General features: G+C 40.4%; 1 protein-coding gene across 1 annotated transcript in view; it reads left to right on the plus strand.

Moving 5' to 3' along the window:
* LOC129556177 (ankyrin repeat domain-containing protein 26-like) overlaps positions 1-16,591 on the plus strand; it is a 59,296-nt gene extending 42,705 nt beyond the window's left edge. Inside the window, exons 20-25 of the mRNA XM_088844182.1 lie at positions 563-1,522; positions 6,910-7,077; positions 10,294-10,463; positions 11,709-11,910; positions 14,552-14,597; positions 15,711-16,591. Of these exons, the coding sequence (XP_088700308.1) occupies positions 563-1,522; positions 6,910-7,077; positions 10,294-10,463; positions 11,709-11,910; positions 14,552-14,597; positions 15,711-15,841 (1,677 nt within the window). The 3' untranslated portion in view covers positions 15,842-16,591. The remainder of the gene's footprint in view (positions 1-562; positions 1,523-6,909; positions 7,078-10,293; positions 10,464-11,708; positions 11,911-14,551; positions 14,598-15,710) is intronic.
* The last annotated feature ends 2,309 nt before the right edge of the window (positions 16,592-18,900 follow it).

An 18,900-nucleotide genomic window follows, 5' to 3' on the forward strand; every position in this document is an offset into this window, starting at 1 on the left:
TGTGATCACCATAAGTGTGTCTTCTGTGTCTATGAGTCTCTTTCTATTGTGTGAATAAATTCACTTTAGACTCCACATATAAGCAGTATGACATAATACTTGTCTGACTTACATCACTTAGGATGATAACGTCTAGGACCATCCCTGTTGCTGCAAATAGCATTACTTCATTCTTTTTATGGCTTACTAGTTTTCCATTATATAAATATTCCACTTCAGATGCAATTTTTAAGTGTAGTCAGATCTATGAATCTTATTTTAAGTCTTCTGGGTTTGTTGTAGTTCAGAGAAGCCTTTCCAGTTCTGAGCTTCTTGGAAAGTCTCTTGGGATTTCTTTTTGACTTTCGTGGATTCATTGTCTTCCATTAAATTTTTAAACCTTTGGGAATTTCTGCTTGTATAAAGTCTGAGGATTACATTGAACCATATTTTTTCCTGTTGGAGACACACATGATGCAGTCTTTTCATTGTATAAACATACAAGTTAGTCTCTCATATCAGAGGAAATCATGAAATGTCACTTTATTGAGTACTAGCTAAAAATCTCCTTTGTTTCACTTAGGTTTCTGATAGTTGTGAAGAAGCAAAAGATCTGTTGCGTGAAAACCACATGCTGCAGAATGAAATTGCTATGCTGAGACTGGAAAGAGACGCACTGAAAAATCAAAATCACCGGGAAAAGGAAGAGGAGTATTTTGAGGACGTTGAAATTCTCAAAGGAAAGAATGACGACCTTCAAACGGCAATAAAACCGAGCGAGGGAACGTCAGCAGAGACTCTGGCCCAGAGTCCAGCCCGGCTGCACGCTCTGAGAGCCGAGAGCCCAGTGCTGAACGCTCAGCTGGAGGAGGAGAAAGAGGGCGAACAAAGGCTGGAAACCGAAGTGGAATCCTCCCGTTCTAGACTGGCTGCTGCCTTACACGGTCACGATCAAGGCCAGACGTCAAAAAGAGACCCGGAACTTGCCTTCCAGAGAGCAAGAGACAAGTCGTTACGCTTGCTGGACAAATTGAAGTCCGATATGGCTAATCTAAAAGATAGCTACGAGATGCTTTCCCAGCAACTATCTTCAGCGGAAAGTAAGTTCAATAAGCTGAAAATCAAGCTGCATCACACGACAGATGATCTTAGAGAAAAGACTTTGATGTTAGAACGTGTCCAGAGAGACCTAAGCCAAGCAGAGTGTCAAAAGCAGGAAATTGAACACATGTATCAGAATGAACAAGGCAAAGTGAATACATACCTTGGAAAGCAGAAATCCTTAGAGGAGAGATTATCTCAACTCCAGAGTGAAAACACGTTGCTCCGACAGCAACTGGACGATGCACGAAACAGAGCCGACAGAGAAGAGAAGACGGTCATCAGCATCCAAGACCAGTTTCAGCAGATCGTCAGAAAATTTCAGCCTGAAAATGAGAAACGAGGTCTGATGCTGGAGGAAAGAAACAAGGAGTTAATCAAGGAATGGAATCATTTAAAAGAGAGACTGTATCAGTACGAAAATGAGAAAGCAGAAAGAGAAGTGAGTATCCAGAAGGAGAAATTCTCAGACTTCCTGAAAGAAAGTTCAAAGTGATTCTTGATTCTGGCTAAATGTTGAATCTAGTTGAATATAAAAAATACATAGGCCATGAATCTGTGGTCTCTAAATCAGCCTTAAAGCACACCTTGTATCCAGCAAATAAAAATTAGACAGAAGAAATGCTTTACTTTGGGTAGGGACATCGTGTCCTTTATGAAATGTTAAGAGATTCAGTTCTAAATTGTTAATACAGACAGGTATTAGTAATTTACTCTTTTACTATTAAGGTAATAATTTTAATCTCTATATTACCACATCAGTATCATGATGAAGCAGATAAATGAAATGCTCAAAACTGAAATGAATATTTCGAAATTAAGCTTCAGTTGTATGGATTACCTTGACAGTCAATTCCAGGTTTCCCAGAGGCCATATTTTATGTATCGTACTTCGGCTTCAGTAGCTTCTCATAGCTTTTTGTTATATTTGTTGGTACAATTTTATTTTTATTCATGTCAATTTGAGTTAATATGGGAAACAATTTAGCCTTGAATCATTCATTCTTAAAGCCTCTCAACTCTTCAAATGCATCTGCTGCTGCTGCTAAGTTGCTTCAGTCGTGTCTGACTCTGTGACCCCATAGACGGCAGCCCACCAGGCTCCCCCGTCCCTGGGATTCTCCAGGCAAGAACACTGGAGTGGGTTGCAAATGCATCTACTTATCATTAAATCATAATTTGGGACTCAGGTGGTGAGCTTTAGCAAAACTATTCTTGATTTAATCTTCCCACTGCTATTTATGATTTACTTTGAACATTTTTACAAACAATTTGCTCATAATTCTCATTTTAAGGATCAATTACTATCATTTGAATACAAGTTTGTCCACTAAAAATGAAGGATGGCAGGATTCATGAACAGCAGGAATAGAGTGAGCCAGGGAGAGGGTTGTAGGGGCTGCGGTCTGGAGGCAGGTGGAGGCCAGGTTATCAAGGCTTCCTGAAGGCCATGGGAGCAACCTCAGTTTTTAAATTTCATTGTTCTTTTATATTGAAATATAGTTGATTTACAATTTTGTGTTAGTTTCAGATGTACAGGAAATTGATTCAGTTATCAGTTCAGTTCAGTCGCTCAGTCGTGTCCGACTCTTTGCGACCCCGTGAATCACAGCACGCCAGGCCTCCCTGTCCATCACCAACTCCCGGAGTTCACTCAAACCCATATCCATCGAGTCGGTGATGCCATCCAGCCATCTCATTCTCTGTCGTCCCCTTCTCCTCCTGCCCCCGATCCCTTCCAGCATCAGACTCTTTTCCAGTGAGTCAACTCGTCGCATGAAGTGGCCAAAGTATTGCAGTTTCAGCTTCAGCATCAGTCCTTCCAATGAACACCCAGGACTGATCTCCTTTAGAATGGACTGGTTGGATCTCCTTGCAGTCCAAGGGACTCTCAAGAGTCTTCTCCAGCACCACAGTTCAAAAGCATCAATTCTTCGGTGATCAGCTTTCTTCACAGTCCAACTCTCAAATCCATACATGACCACTGGAAAAATCATAGCCTTGATTAGATGGAACTTTGTTGGCAAAGTAATGTCTCTGCTCTTTAATATGCTATCTAGGTTGGTCATAACTTTCCTCCCAAGGAGCAAGCATCTTTTAATTTCATGGCTGCAATCAGCATCCACAGTGATTTTGGAGCCCCAAAAAATAAAGTATAACACTGTTTCACTGTTTTTCCATCTATTTGCCATGAAGTGATGGGACCAGATGCCATGATCTTAGTTCTCTGAATGTTGAGCTTCAAGCCAACCTTTCACTCTCCTCTTTCACTTTCATCAATAGGCTTTTGAGTTCCTCTTCACTTTCTGCCATAAGGGTGGTGTCATCTGCATATCTGAGGTTATTAATATTTCTCCTGGCGATTTTGATTCCAGCTTGTGCTTCTTCCAGCCCAGCGTTCCTCATGATGTACTCTGCATATAAGTTAAATAAGCAGGGTGACAATATACAGCCTTGACGAACTCCTTTTCCTATTTGGAACCACTCTGTTGTTCCATGTCCAGTTCTAACTGTTGCTTCCTGACCTGCATACAGGTTTCTCAAGAGACAGGTCAGGTGGTCTGGTATTCCCATCTCTTTCAGAATTTTCCAGTTTATTGTGATCCACACAGTCAAAGGCTTTGGCATAGTCAATGAAGCAGAAATAGATGTTTTTCTGGAACTCTCTTGATTTTTCCATGATCCAGCGGATGTTAGCAATTTGATATTTGGTTCCTCTGCCTTTTCTAAAACCAGCTTGAACATCTGGAAGTTCATGGTTCACGTATTGCTGAAGGCTGGCTTGGAGAATTTTGAGCATGACTTTACTAGCATGTGAGATGAGTGCAATTGTGCAGTAGTTTGAGCATTCTTTGGCATTGCCTTTCTTTGGGATTGGAATGAAAACTGACCTTTCCAGTCCTGTGGCCACTGCTGAGTTTTCCAAATTTGCTGGCATATTGAATGCAGCACTTTCACAGCATCATCTTTCAGGATTTGAAATAGCTCAACTGGAATTCCATCACCTCCACTAGCTTTGTTCATAGTGATGCTCTCTAAGGCCCACTTGACTTCACATTCCAAGATGTCTGGCTCTAGGTGAGTGATCACACCATCGTGACTATCTTGGTCGTGAAGATCTTTTTTGTACAGTTCTTCTGTGTATTCTTGCCACCTCTTCTTAATATCTTCTGCTTCTGTTAGGTCCATACCATTTCTATCCTTTATTGAGCCCATACCAAATGTTCCCTTAGAATCTCTAATTTTCTTGAAGAGATCTCTAGTCTTTCCTATTCTGTTGTTTTCCTCTATTTCTTTGCATTGATCGCTGAGGAAGGCTTTCTTATCTCTCCTTGCTATTCTTTGGAACTCTGCATTCAGATGCCTATATCTTTCCTGTTCTCCTTTGCTTTTTGCTTCTCTTCCTTTCACAGCTACTTGTAAGGCCTCCTCAGACAGTCATTTTGCCCTTTTGCATTTCTTTTCCATGTGGATGGTCTTGGTCCCTGTCTCCTGTACAATGTCACGAACCTCCGTCCTTAGTTCATCAGGCACTCTATCAGATCTAGTCCCTTAAATCTATTTCTCCCTTCCACTGTATAATCATAAGGGATTTGATCTAGGTCTTATCTGAATTGTCTAGTGGTTTTCCCTACTTTCTTCACTTTAAGTCTAAATTTGGCAATAAGGAGTTCATGATCTGAGCCACAGTCAGCTCCCGGTCTTGTTTTTGCTAACTGTATAAAGTTTCTCCATCTTTGGCTGCAAAGAATATAATCAGTCTGATTTCGGTGTTGACCATCTGGTGATATCCAGGTGTAGTCTTCTCTTGTGTTGTTGAAAGAGGTTGTTTGCTATGACCAGTGTGTTCTCTTGGCAAAACTCTATTAGCCTTTGCCCTGCTTCATTCCGTGCTCCAAGGCCAAATTTGCCTGTTACTCCAGGTGTTTCTTGACTTCCTACTTTTGCATTCCAGTCCCCTATAATGAAAAGGACATCTTTTTTTGGTGTTAGTTCTAAAAGGTCTTGTAGGTCTTCATAGAACCATTCAACTTCAGCTTCTTCAGTGTTACTGGTTGGGGCATAGGCTTGGATTACTGTAATATTGAATGGTTTGCCTTGGAAACGAACAGAGATCATTCTGTTGTTTTTGAGATTGCATCCAAGTACTGCATTTCAGACTCTTTTGTTGACCATGATGGCTACTGCATTTCTTCTAAGGGATTCCTGCCCACGGTAGTAGATATAATGGTCATCTGAGTTAAATTCGCCCATTCCAGTTCATTTTAGTTCACTGATTCCTAGAATGTCTATGTTCACTCTTGCCATCTCCTGTTTGACCACTTCCAATTTGCCTTTATTCATGGACCTAACATTCCAGGTTCCTATGCAATATTGCTCTTTACAGCATCGGACATTGCTTCTATCACCAGTCACATCCACAACTGGGTATTATTTTTGCTTTGGCTCCATCCTTTCATTCTTTCTGGAGTAATTTCTCCACTGATCTCCAGTAGCATCCTGGGCACCTACCGACCTGGGGAATTCCTCATTCAGTATCCTATCATTTTGCCTTTTCATACTGTTCATGGGGTTCTTAAGGCAAGAATACTGAAGTGGTTTGCCATTCCCTTCTCCAGTGGACCACAATCTGTCAGACCTCTCCACCATGACCCGCCCATCTCGGGTGGCCCCACAAGGCATGGCTTAGTTTCATTGAGTTAGACAAGTCTGTGTTCCATGTGATCAGATCGACTAGTTTCCTGTGATTATGATTTCAGTGTGTCTGCCCTCTGATGCCCTCTTGCAATACCTACCGTCTTATTTGGGTTTCTCTTATCTTGGTCGTGGGGTATCTCTTCACGGCTGCTCCAGCAAAGCGCAGCCGCTGCACCTTACCTTGGATGAGGGGTATCTCCTCATGGCTGCCCCTCCTGACCTTGAACGTGGAATAGCTCCTATGTACCCATATATCCATTCTTTTTCAGTTCCTTTTCCCAGGTAGGTGACTACAGAATATTGAGTACAGTTCCCTGTGCTCTCCAGTAGGTGCTTACGGTTAGCCAAGGGCAAAGGTGGGGAGGAGGGATAAATTAGAAGCTTGGGATTAACAAAGACACACTACTAGGAGAAGGCAATGGCACCCCACTCTAGTACTCTTGCCTGGAAAATCCCATGAACAGAGGAGCCTGTAGGCTGTGTTCCATGGGGTCACTAAGAGTCAGACGTGACTGAGCGACTTCACTTTCACTTTTCACCTTCATGCATTGGAGAAGGAAATGGCAACCCACTCCAGTGTTCTTGCCTGGAGAATCCCAGGGGCGGGAGAGCCTGGTGGGCTGACGTCTATGGGGTCACACAGAGTTGGACACGACTGAAGTGACTTAGCAGCAGCAGCAGATATAAAATAGATAAGCATCAAGGGAGTAGCCTCATTTTTCTGCTGAGGTAGGAATCTATTCAAAAGATCTGAGCACTGGTTGGAATATGTGAAGATCTCTGAGTTAATCAAAGCTTCTAATTAAAAAAAAGAGGGAAAATGTTTCCATATAGTGGAATTTTCCATCACTTTTCCCACCTACACACTCATTTCTTCCTGAACGTGAGGTGGTGAAGCTCTGCAGACTTATTGGGAGGGGCAGGGTGTGGACAGCGGGGCCGCATCCTTTGTCTGAGTAACTTAATATCAGGAAGGCTGGAGGGTGGCCCCTTGTGTGTCTGTAACCAGATTCAGTGAGGAGGGAAAAGAAGGTGAGTTGCTGTCTGTGGTGATAATTTTCAAAGTACATATTATCTATTAACATAATAGTAGAGTGATTTGATAAACTCAGTGACAGAGTGTCTTATTAGGCAGTTGTGAGACAACTTCAACAAGAACTGGATGACACCCTCAAAAAGCAGTCTATGTCGGAGGCGTCACTGAAAGTCACGTCACAGTATTGCGCTCATTTAGAAGCTGAGGCACAGGATTTAAAGAACAATGTGAAACTACTACAGCTCCATCAACTCCCAAGTCAGGTATGTGTGAAATTGAACGTGTTGATGGTTAATATGTAGGATAAAGTGTTTTAGGACACTCCTTTTCATGGTCAGCTTTCTTCTGTATTTTTGTTACAAGTAACTTACTACACTTTTCTTAAATGCACTCGTTTCTTAAACTCTGACTTTCATCCTGCCATTTGCATTATATTATTTTTTTCTTATATTTTTTACCCTTAAGAAAGTTGAGAATTGTGCCTCATTGTTCACACAAGTTGAGAGCCTTTTTTTTCTTTGAAACAATACTTTTTAAAGTGATAGTTGTATTACCATGATGAGGCAAGCCAGATTAAAATCAGAGGATAATATTAGTTTAATGGAACTTTCAGAAAATTATCATTTCTCATCTTCCCTTTTGTGAATGGCTGTAGAGTTCTGTATATATTTATTTCATGGATTTCAGAATAACTTGTGCAGAAAGGGTATTATACAAACCAGTTTAAGTTTAGGCACTGCCTTCTTTCCTTTTCATTTTAAATATATTGTGAAAGCATGGAGGTGCTCAGATGGTGTAGAATACATACATCCTAACTAGAGGATTAAGATGATTATCTGGATCCTGCCATTGGATTTTTTTAAAAAAGCAATTGAGATATAATTGACGTATCTTAGAATTCACCCACTCAACACGTGTAGTTCAGTATCTCTTAGTCTAGAGAGGTGTAACCTGTGACTGCAGTCAATTTCAGAGCATTTTCATCACCCCCTAAAAGAAACCCTGCATCCCTTAGCCACCACCCGTGGCCTCCCATGTCCCTCAGCCCCAGGCAACCCCCAGTCTAATATCTGTCTCTGTAGACAGCCTGTTCTGGGTATTTTATATAAATGGAAGCATGCAGTGTGTGCTCCTTTGGGATTAGCTTTTCTCATGTGACTTCATGTTTTCACGGTTCATCCATGTGATGGCACATATCAGTTCTTCCACTTCTGTTGGTTGTCAGCAGTAAGCTAAGCCATTTAGCCATTCACCACTTGATGGAGCTTTGGGTTGTTTCCACTTTGGGGCCATTAATAATGCTGTTGTGAACACTGATTTACATGATTCTGTGTGGACATGTTTTTAGTTCCCTGTGGTTGGATCTTATCCGCAGAGTTAGTTGGCCGATTTCACCTTTTCTTGGCCCTTGCTCAGACTGTCCTTTCTGTCTTTATAGTTTCTTTTCCTCTTGGGTTCAGTTCAGTTCAGTTCAGTCGCTCAGTCGTGTCCGACTCTCCGCGACCCCATGAATCACAGCACGCCAGGCCTCCCTGTCCATCACCAACTCCCGGAGTTCACTCAAACTCATGTCCACAGAGTCGGTGATGCCATCCAGACAACTCATTCTCTGTCGTCCCCTTCTCCTCCCGCCCCCAACCTTTCCCAGCATCAGAGTCTTTTCCAGTGAGTCAACTCGTCGCATGAGGTGGCCAGAGTATTGCAGTTTCAGCTTTAGCGTCCTTCATTATTTCAGGCCTGGCACCCAGTCTCTCCTCCTTCATGGAGCTTTCCTGACTGTCCAGCTCTCACTGAGCCTTTTCACATCAGCCCTTGTTACCTAGTCTCTGAGGAACAGTTTAGCCCCTGATTTTACACTGTTGCCATTTTTTCCATGAGGGGGAATCTTGGCTAAGTATACATTGATGTAACAGGAAATATTTATTGATATGGCACAGCACTTGTCTTGCATAAATGGACAGTAACAAAGGATTACAAGAATGAGGCATTTTTTGTTGTTGCTGTTCAGAAAAATGTGTGGATCATCTCTGTAAACTGTTAGGAAATGGGATTTCTTTACCTTTGCAAATAATTTCTCTTTTGACTGCAATTCAAATTAGCAAAAAGTCTTTGTCCTTCAGAAAAAGGCTTATGGGATTAGAATCCATATTTATAAGATTTATTAATTAGAGTCTTATTCTCACAGTCTTCTTTTGGGAGACATTTATTAACTTAGCCCTAGATAACTCAATACAGTATCCCTCAAACTTCTTTAAAATCCTGGGACATTAAGATGGGGAAAGGAATAAGAGACATTCTACTAAGACAGTCTACTAAGAGACTACTACTACTTGTAGTCATTTTATGAGGAAAGATAGAAAAATATTATTGTAGAACAATAAAAGAGTGTAAAATCAAGTGTAATTGTTGCGTGACAAAGATGATGACAGTGAAGAATATAGTTTGTGATTCTTGGTGGTCTGAACTTCTTTCTTGATTCTCTGAGTAATCCCTGGTCCTACATTCTACAATACAGATGCCATCGTATTTGTTTGATCCTGGATTTGAGTTCGGCTGTGCTCAATCCACTTTCTTCATTAGCGAACGGTATCATTTTATTCTTGAAGACTGATGATCTTCCAGCAGAGCTGGAAAGTGCAGCTTCAAAATGTCTGCATCTGGATGCAAAAGTCAAGTTTTTCAACAGGAGTTATTATGAAACTAATGCAAAAGAAATGTGAAAAACTAGAGAAGAATAAAAAGAAGTTGGAGCAAGAAGTAGTGACCCTCAAAAGTCATATAGAAATGAATATGATAGAACACAGTCAAGTAGAGCAGTATAAACAGGATATTGAAGAAAGGGCGAGACAGGATCTCGTAGAGAAATTAAAAGAAGTCAACCCATTTTTGCAGGTTAATTTGTTGATCTGTCATGTGCTTGAATTCACTTTCACTGTACATTACATTTTGATGTATACAGTTTATGTGTTTCCTCTACCTCCCTTAGAGCAGTTAGTTTTTTAGATTTCTGGAAGGAAGGGGAGCACTTGTTTTCCCTTTAAATATTTCAGTTTCCATCACAGTTATCACTAAATTGTCCTATCAGAATGATTCTCACTAGAGAATCCTTTTACTTATAAGACCAATGGTATAAAACAAGACCATCAGGAAGAAAAGACAATAGTGTGGTTTAAAACTGGTACCATCCTCTTGAATTATTCTTAAGTTGTCTTGTTCAGTGTTTACAGTGTTAAGTTGATCCTCTTATTCTTTGAATTGTCAGATTATATAGGTACTACTATAACAGTGATTCCACTTTAATTTTATAATTCAGATTCAATTCACTTCACATTGACAATAATTGTTTTAAACTCCTGCTCTTATTTTTTTTCACCTTTAAAATCACTCTCTGAATCACTGACTCAAAACTAAAGGGAAAAAGTATAATTTTCCAGATTAATGATTATTTTTAAAATGCTATCTTTTTCAATTTGCCTTAGACACAAGCTGGATCTCCACAGATGGAACTCAGAATTAAAGACTTAGAATCTGCACTGTCCAAAATGAAAACTTTGGAAGAAGATTCTAATAAAGCAGAGGTGGAAAAATATAAGCTACTCTACCTAGTAGAATGTGAAGTTAGAAAATCATTGCAAGATAAACTAGACAAGTAAGTCAAAACACAGAATCACAGAAACTAAATTTAGTTCATTAATTTCTCTCTAAAGCCTAATTTTTACAGAGTGGGGTACATGAGATTAGTAGGAAGTGAAAGCTAACTAGATGGTCACTGCTTGGGGGGGGCCTGAAGACAAACTGTTAGTACTATATCAAGTTTTTCCACACTATGTAAAGGCATACTTACTAAATAGGGGGAAATTAACACATGGGTTAAAGGCAGGATAAATCACAAAGTGGCTAAAAATAATATGGTGACCTGACTAAAGGTGTGTGTGGAGAATGGAAAGGGCAGATCGCACCTGCAATGCCGAGTCTAGGTTTCCCCGCCGCTGAAAGCAGAACATTCCTAGGACGCCTTTCATAAACCCAAACAGCATACAGCAAAGGATTAATTGAGGGCACATTCTGCTAGTTGATGCCTAAAGTAAGTGTACACACGGGAAGCACAGGTGCTCAGAGAGGGTTCAGGGCTGTGGAGACTTGACGCTGGGACGTGGGCTGTGGCTCCCAGGGAAGGAGCTCGGTGGGGCCGGTCACCCTGCTTGGGGAGCACAAAGCCACTCACTGTAAAACGTACCCTGAACACTGTTTAGAGTTTTGGCTTTTTAAATGAGACCAGGAATTGTCTTCGGGTTTCTTTCTTTCTTTTTTTTTTTTTGATCATCAAACAGTTACTGACATAGGCCCTTCGTAGAAGTGAAGTAACATAAAGTGAACTTTGGAAAAGCAGGGGATACTTGTAATTGTTCTTGGGGCTGTTTTAGCTCTTTTCAGCCTCATCCTTTGACTTTCTCGTCCTCCCCTTGAGGTTGTGGCTCTAAATGATACCTCAGAGCCAAATGCTTAATTTGTCCGAGGTCACGAGTGAAACGTGTATACAAGGGTGCTGAAAGCAAATGCCTGAAAGTGGCTTTGTGGGATGGCATGTGTCTTCATCCCGAACTGTTTCCTGGAGGCAGGTGTGTCCCAGAGGCGGCAGGTGTCACTGTGAGGCCACCTCCCTCTCTGGCGCCCTTTCTCTCCGCTCCCAACTGTGACTTGTTACTTGAGGAGCCCCAGACGCACGTGTACTTCTTTAGAACAAGGTTACAGCTATCACTGTTTACAGGAGGTCCGCTCTGTGTTTTCAGTGTTCAAACAGTTTAATGGGAATTCCATTTACTATATGGCAACTTAAAAAATGCAGATAATTTAGGGAAACATGAATGAAGTTGGTGTTTTCCATCTTCCCCAGGACTAATGAGAGGCTGGCAGAGATCAGCACCAAACTTCAGGTGGAGAAAGAGCAGAACAAATCATTACTCAGAGCTCTTAGCACGAGGCCAGTCCTGGAGCCCCCTTGTGTTGGAAATTTCAATAATCCAAGAGCAAATATGGGGTTTTCTACTTCAATTCGATGCCCTTCAAATAATAGCGTGGAGGCTTACTTGACCGAGGTTAGTTCTATTATCATTTTTCCACTGGGTTTCAGATTTCTGATATGAATGATCCTTGTTTTTAATTTGGTGAACTTCTGAGTCGCTTATTTGACTTAATGCACACTAAGTAAAAGCCGTCATTAACTGTGCTAATCAAGGAGACATTTAATGATTTTTTTGGCCTAGATCTCTCGTTTTTAAGAGATACGTTTTAAAATTCTTGAAAAGCTGCATTGAAATTCTACCTTAGAAATGAAATCTTATTGCCTACTAACTGAAAGTATACTTTAAGATGTTTGACTTACTTTCTAATTGATTTCACTTTGGCAGTGGTTCATAATCATTTCCGAGCTCTGTTGCACCCACCACAGTTTATCTACTCGCAAGCATAAGTGAATCACTGGCATCTAAACACTAACCACATATGGATTTTTTTTATTTGAAGGAATCCTAGATAAATCCTTTTTATGAATTAAACAAACTTGTAATACTAAATCAAAAGATTAATTTCTGGTTTTAGGTTAACATTTTTTGTTATTTTCTTGTGCAAGAGTACGTCTTTAATTGCTGTTTTACTTCTAGAATTTTGATTTAAATTTATAAAAAATATCTTGCTGAACAGTTGTAGAATGTTTATAAACTTATAGTTAGATCAAATATTTAAAAATTGTAAATGAAGCTCACTTTATCTCTATCTTGACATCACCTGGATGAATGGTATCTAAGATAGCGATGATGGGGAGTCTTTAAATTGCAATCAGTTTTCATTGTGGTTAAAATATCCATTTCAGTCAGTGCACAGGGTTTATCGTTTTGATAGTGTTTTAGTGATGTTGGTGATGCAGAGAAAAGTAGCCCTTGTTAAATGCAGTGTCAACCTGTTTTCTCATTTGACTTCTTGCCATCATAGAAGAGCAATCTAAAGTTTCTTCGACAGCATTGTGGCTACATTGGGTCTTAGTACTTGAGAGCCGTGAAACTGGAAGGACGTGCTTTAGCTGTGCAGTCACAGTGGGCCTCCAATCACTTCATCCCAAGTCAGACACTTCCCCACGCAGGCCTAAGAGGAGGAAGCAGATGCTTGACCCCCATCCCAGGGGCAGGCTGCCTTCTGCACACCGAAGTTCACAGTGCTGTGGGCACATACATCTTTTCAAAGAAGAGATTTGGAACCAAACAAGTACTTCCTAGTTCCTTGTCCAAGCTCACCCATTAGATAAATCTCACTTCTCATGAGGAGGGTAGGAGTATAAGTCCTCCCCTTGAAACTTCAGGCTGAGGAAATGAAGTTCAACTGTAATTTCTGACCGGATTTAGATTATAGTTGGGATTATACTCATACTTTTTGTATAAACTAACTAATGATGAGAGCTTTGAATAGAAGTATGGTAGACAGTAAAGAGAGATCTGTTGTGCGTTTTAAATTTTGTTCTAAATAACCCAAAATGTGGATAATTCATTGTTGACCGATTTTAGTTAACCAGTTTTTATCTGGAGGAAATGAACATCCTTTTAAGGACGAATCTCTTCAGTTTTGGCCTGCTTGAGTCAAATAAAGATTTTCTCCTTCAAGTTCCCTGTCCTGTTTTTAAAAAATATTTATCCTTTCTAAATTAACTATATCGATGGCTACAAATAGGAGTTTGATATTGATTTATTTTTATTTTTGCATTTAAAGCACATAATTTAGTTAGAAAGTCACGTCATGCCACAGGCATTGTTTAATTATATAAGAAGGATTTACATATTCATTTTGTCTATGTTATAGTTAAAAATCTGTGTGTTTTTTCTTAATCTGAGGAAGTAGCTGGCATAGGACTCAGTAAGAAGGCCATTGGCTTTGTTCCTTCTTTTGTAGAATCAGGATCTGAGTAAATCAGTGAGTCTCATACCTTACAAAATGTTGTTTTATCTTCAAAGAAAACAACATTTCTTTAAAAAAAAAGTTCTGTGTGGAACGGTGTTATATAAAATGGAGACAAGTATAGAACTGTTTAGCTAAAGAGTGGCCAGAGCCCCTGCAGCTGTGACTTCTCTGTTCCTCAACCCTGAAGTGACCCCTGTGGGACCTTCCCCTTCTAGGGGACATAGTTCGGAAGCTAGCAGTTATGAGAGAAACCTTCTCCCTAAACACCTTTAGAATTAAATCTTGCTGGTACATTGTTTTCTTGTGTACAATTTTCTCACTTTTCTGTGTTTTCGTTAAATGGAAAAGTTTAAAGAAAATCGCAGATGTGTTCTCCTTAATAACATTCAACTACTTCCTCCATTTGAACAGGATCCTCACCTGGAAATTGAAATAAAGTCTCGCAAGTACATATTTAGGCCAGGAACTTTTAGGGGAGAAGATAATAATCTTGTGGGTCATTCCGAGGATTATGGGTCATTCCCTAATTCTCTGAAATTATGTGTACTTGATAGACTTATATTTATTGTACTTTTTATCAGATTAATCTAAATAGAATTCCATATATATGTTCTCTGTTATCTATAAGCAGAATAAGTAGGAATCATTTTCTTTTATTTATGTGATTTTTTTTCTACTGAAGTAATCTTCAGGTTAGGTCTAGTCTCTAAAAGTATTATTTAAAAGTCACATTTAATAAGTTATAAAAATATAACTTGTTTATCTTAAAGATAAATATTTGACTTATTTCAGATGCGGCAGGAGTTGGACAGGAGGATAGCTAGAGAACTAAGAGAAGGTATGTTGCCAAAACGTATGAATTAAATTTAGACATTGATTTCTGAAATACACTGTAAACAGTAAATAGCATCTCTTTCCAATGTTTAGATAACATATGCTATGTTAAATATTTTTTTATACATAGCTAATGAAAAATGTGAAAGCATGAGCAGTCATAGTGAAAAATATTCATCATGTCCCATAGCTTGAAGAGCAATCTCTGAAGGCCTATGTATTTCTTTTTATTTCTAGCTGTATCCTTCTACTTCCTCCATCCCTGTGGAGCTATCTTCCTACACCCTGACACTATTCTTGGAAAACGTGGAGTTCATCAACTTCTCAAGTGTCTGGTAGTGGTTAAGGCTAGGAAACCCAGACTCAGGCAGTCATGTTTATGTAGCTGTCACTTGGTGGGTGACTTTAAAATTTCTCTGTCACTGAATATGTCACCAGTTTATCTTTCACCCTCAGGAAATGCTCCAAACACCCACATCAATCTGGGTCTTGCCAAAGTAGTCGGCCTTATCTCTTTACCACCTTACTCTGCCCCTCAGCACTGCGTCTAACCAGACAGACTCTAGGATCCCACAGGGGCGCTTCCTCACCGCTGGTCTTTGTTTGTGCTTCCCTCTATCTCTTGTACTTTTCCTGTCCTTCAGGCAGCTACGTACATATCACCTCCACCAAAAAGCTGGCAGGATTGACACAAAGCTGGCTGCCCCTCCTGAGTGTTCCTTGTGCCATGTTTTATATCTTAGTATTTGTGACTCTGTGTGGAAATTGCCTGTTTGTCTGTTCTCCAGTTTAGGGCATAGCATTTTCAGGGTGGACTGGGTCACCTTCATCTTGTAATTCCAGTGCTTCTCACAGCACCTTTGCAAAAAGTGATTGAGTGAATGAATGAAGAGTGAGAAAACCAGGAGCTCTGATACTCAGCCCCACGTGCGACCATGAGCAGATTATAAAATTGTAATCTTGATTAGTATTTTGTGTTGTGTCATCTGTAGATATATTTCATTTTACAGAATACTAGGAAAGGTCTCAGGGTTTTTTTGTTTTTTGGTTTTTTTTACTAATCTTAGTTAGCCCAAGTATTTTAGGTAAAAAATATAATTCTTTCCTTTTCTTTCAGCTGATATTCAGTTTGCATCTGATGTCTTTAGAGTGTCTTCTCGAGGATGTACAGATGGGTCAAATGTGTCTGATGACCTAGTTTGTAAACAGAAGAACAAGATATACAGATTTGGAAGGAAAAACACATGATTTAGAAAAATAAATAGTAAAAGTTTCCCTACTGGACTGTTTCCATGACATTTCGTTATTTCCCATTAAGCATGATGCTGCTGCTGCTGCTGCTAAGTCACTTCAGTCGTGTCTGACTGTGTGTGACCCCATAGACGGAAGCCCACCAGGCTCCCCCGTCCCTTGGGTTCTCCAGGCAAGAACACTGGACTGGGTGGCCGTTTCCTTCTCCAATGTGTGAAAGTGAAAAGTGAAAATGAAGTCGCTAAGTCGTGTCCGACCCATAGCGACCCCACGGACTGCAGCCTACCAGGCTCCTCCATCCATGGGATTTTCTAGGCAAGAGTACTGGAGTGGCTTGCCATTGCCTTCTCTGGAACATGATGAGAAAATCTTTATTAAAGGAAAATATTTTTGTATTATGTGTGTATGATGAAAATTTATGTAGCATTTTAAATGATGTTTCTCTGCATCTAACTTACTTTTTAGCAGATTTAAACATCAGCACTGTTGAGTTTTCCATATTCTAAGTGATAGTCAATCAATCATGTCTGACTCTGTGTGACCCCATGGACTGTAGCCCACCAGGCTCCTCTGTCCATGGAATTCTCCAGGCAAGAATACTGGAGTGGGGAGCCATTCCCTTTTCCAGGGGATCTTCCACACTCTGGGATCAAACCCAGGTCACTTGCATTGCAGGTGGATTCTTTAGCATTTGAGCCACCAGGGACACCCTTTACAAACTCAAACTGAGCCCTAATGCCAGCTGTTTAAACAGCACCCAAACAACCAGCCTTGTCATTCATATTTATTGGTACTGATTGATAGCATTTTTTTATTTTCCAGTTTTTATCACTATATATAGACCTAAAGATTTAGATACCACTGTTATGGCTTCTGTCAATGTTTTGATGTATTACAATTGTTAATAGTGGCATAAAACTTACTATATGTAACTTTAAACACAGATTCATAGGCCTTTCCTCAGGGAGAAATAAGATTTGCCTGAGTTTTTGCCTTTTAAATGAATTAATTTTTTATAATTTTTATTTTTAATTAGAGGATAATTACTTTACAATATTGTGATGGTTTCTGCCAAACATTGACTTGAATTGACCATAGGTATGTGTATGGCCCCTCCCTCTTGAACCTCCCTCCCACCACCTCCCTCCCCATTACACCCCTCTAGGAGAGTGAAAAGGTTGGCTTGAAGCTCAATATTCAGAAAACAAAAATCATGGCATCTGGTCCCATCACTTCATGGGAAATAGATGGGGAAACAGTGGAAACAGTGTCAGACTTTATTTTTTGGGTTCCAAAATCACTGCGGATGCTGATGGCAGCCATGAAATTAAAAGATGCTTACTCCTTGAAAGGAAACTTATGACCAACCTAGATAGTATATTAAAAAGCAGAGACATTACTTTGCCAACCAAGGTCCATCTAGTCAAGGCTATGGTTTTTCCAGTGGTCATGTATGGATGTGAGAGTTGGACTATGAAGAAAGCTGATGGCCGAAGAATTGAGGCTTTTGAACTGTGGTGCTGGAGAAGACTCTTGAGAGTCCCTTGGACTGCAAGGAGATCCAACCAGTCCATTCTAAAGGAGATCAATCCTGGGTGTTCATTGGAAGGACTGATGCTGAAGCTGAAACTCCAATACTTTGGCCATCTCATGCGACGAGTTGACTCACTGGAAAAGACTCTGATGCTGGGAAGGATTGGGGGCGGGAGGAGAAGGGGACAACAGAGAATGAGATGGCTGGATGGCATCACCGACTTGATGGACATGAGTTTGAGTGAACTCCGGGAGTTGGTGATGGACAGGGAGGCCTGGCGTGCTGTGATTCATGGGTTGCAAAGAGTCGGACACGACTGAGCGACTGAACTGAACTGAACTGAGGTTGTCATGAAGTATCAGCTTTGGGTTCCCTGCATCATACAGCAAATTCCCAAAAGACACATGTACCCCAGTGTTCACTGCAGCACTACTTACAGTAGCTAGGACATGGAAGCAACCTAGATGTCCGTCAATGGATGAATGGATAAAGCAGCTGTGTATTATTCAACTATAGAAAGGAATGCATTTGAGTCAGTTTTAATTGACTTTTGATTTACTTTTGGAGACAGTGTTAAAATTAGAGAAAGTTCCTCATGGATAAATAAGATTTGCCTAAGACTTTTCACCTTATTTTTACCTATCTACCAATCTATCTATTTTTGCTTTGCTTGTTGGAAAAGTCTGGGAAAAGACTTTTTTTTGGAAAAAGCACCAAACAGACATTATCACAAAACTCCCCTCTCTCCCATATATCCTCCTAAAGTACCATTTATCTTTCCTAAATGTTATTTGTTCTCCCATAAGTGCCTCGCCCAAGTCACCTGTTTTTCAGAAGATGCCTTTTTCTCCTACTCCCTGTCATTTATTAAGTAGTATATCAACTCCCAGTAGTTCCATTAATGCTGAAGAAGCTGACATTGAACATTCTCTGAAGACCTACAAGACCTTCTGGAACTAACACCCAGAAAAGATGTCCTTTCATTGTAGGGGACTGGAATGAAAAAGTAGGAAGTCACGAGATACCTGGAGTAACAGGCAAATTTGGCTGTGGAGTCCAAAATGAAGCAGGGCAAAGGCTAACAGTTTTGCCAAGGGAACGCACTGGTCATAGCAAACACCCTCTTCCACATACATAAGAGAAGACTCTACATGTGGACATCACCAGATGGTCAGTACTGAAATCAGATTGATAACATGCTTTGCAGCCATTCAGGTATGACCTAAATCAAATCCTTTATGATTCAGTTCAGTTCAGTTCAGTCGCTCAGTCGTGTCCGACTCTCCGCGACCCCATGAATCACAGCACTCCAGGCCTCCCTGTCCATCACCAACTCCCGGAGCTCACTCAAACTCATGTCCACAGAGTCGGTGATGCCATCCAGCCATCTCATTCTCCGTCGTCCCCTTCTCCTCCCGCCCCCAAACTTTCCCAGCATCAGAGTCTTTTCCAGTGAGTCAACTCGTCGCATGAGGTGGCCAAAGTATTGCAGTTTCAGCTTTAGCATCAGTCTTTCCAATGA

Source organism: Moschus berezovskii, chromosome 15 (genome assembly GCF_049115385.1).
Source record: "Moschus berezovskii isolate FMDL1 chromosome 15, NW_MosBer_1.0, whole genome shotgun sequence".
In the NCBI taxonomy this organism is placed as follows: Eukaryota; Metazoa; Chordata; class Mammalia; order Artiodactyla; family Moschidae; genus Moschus; species Moschus berezovskii.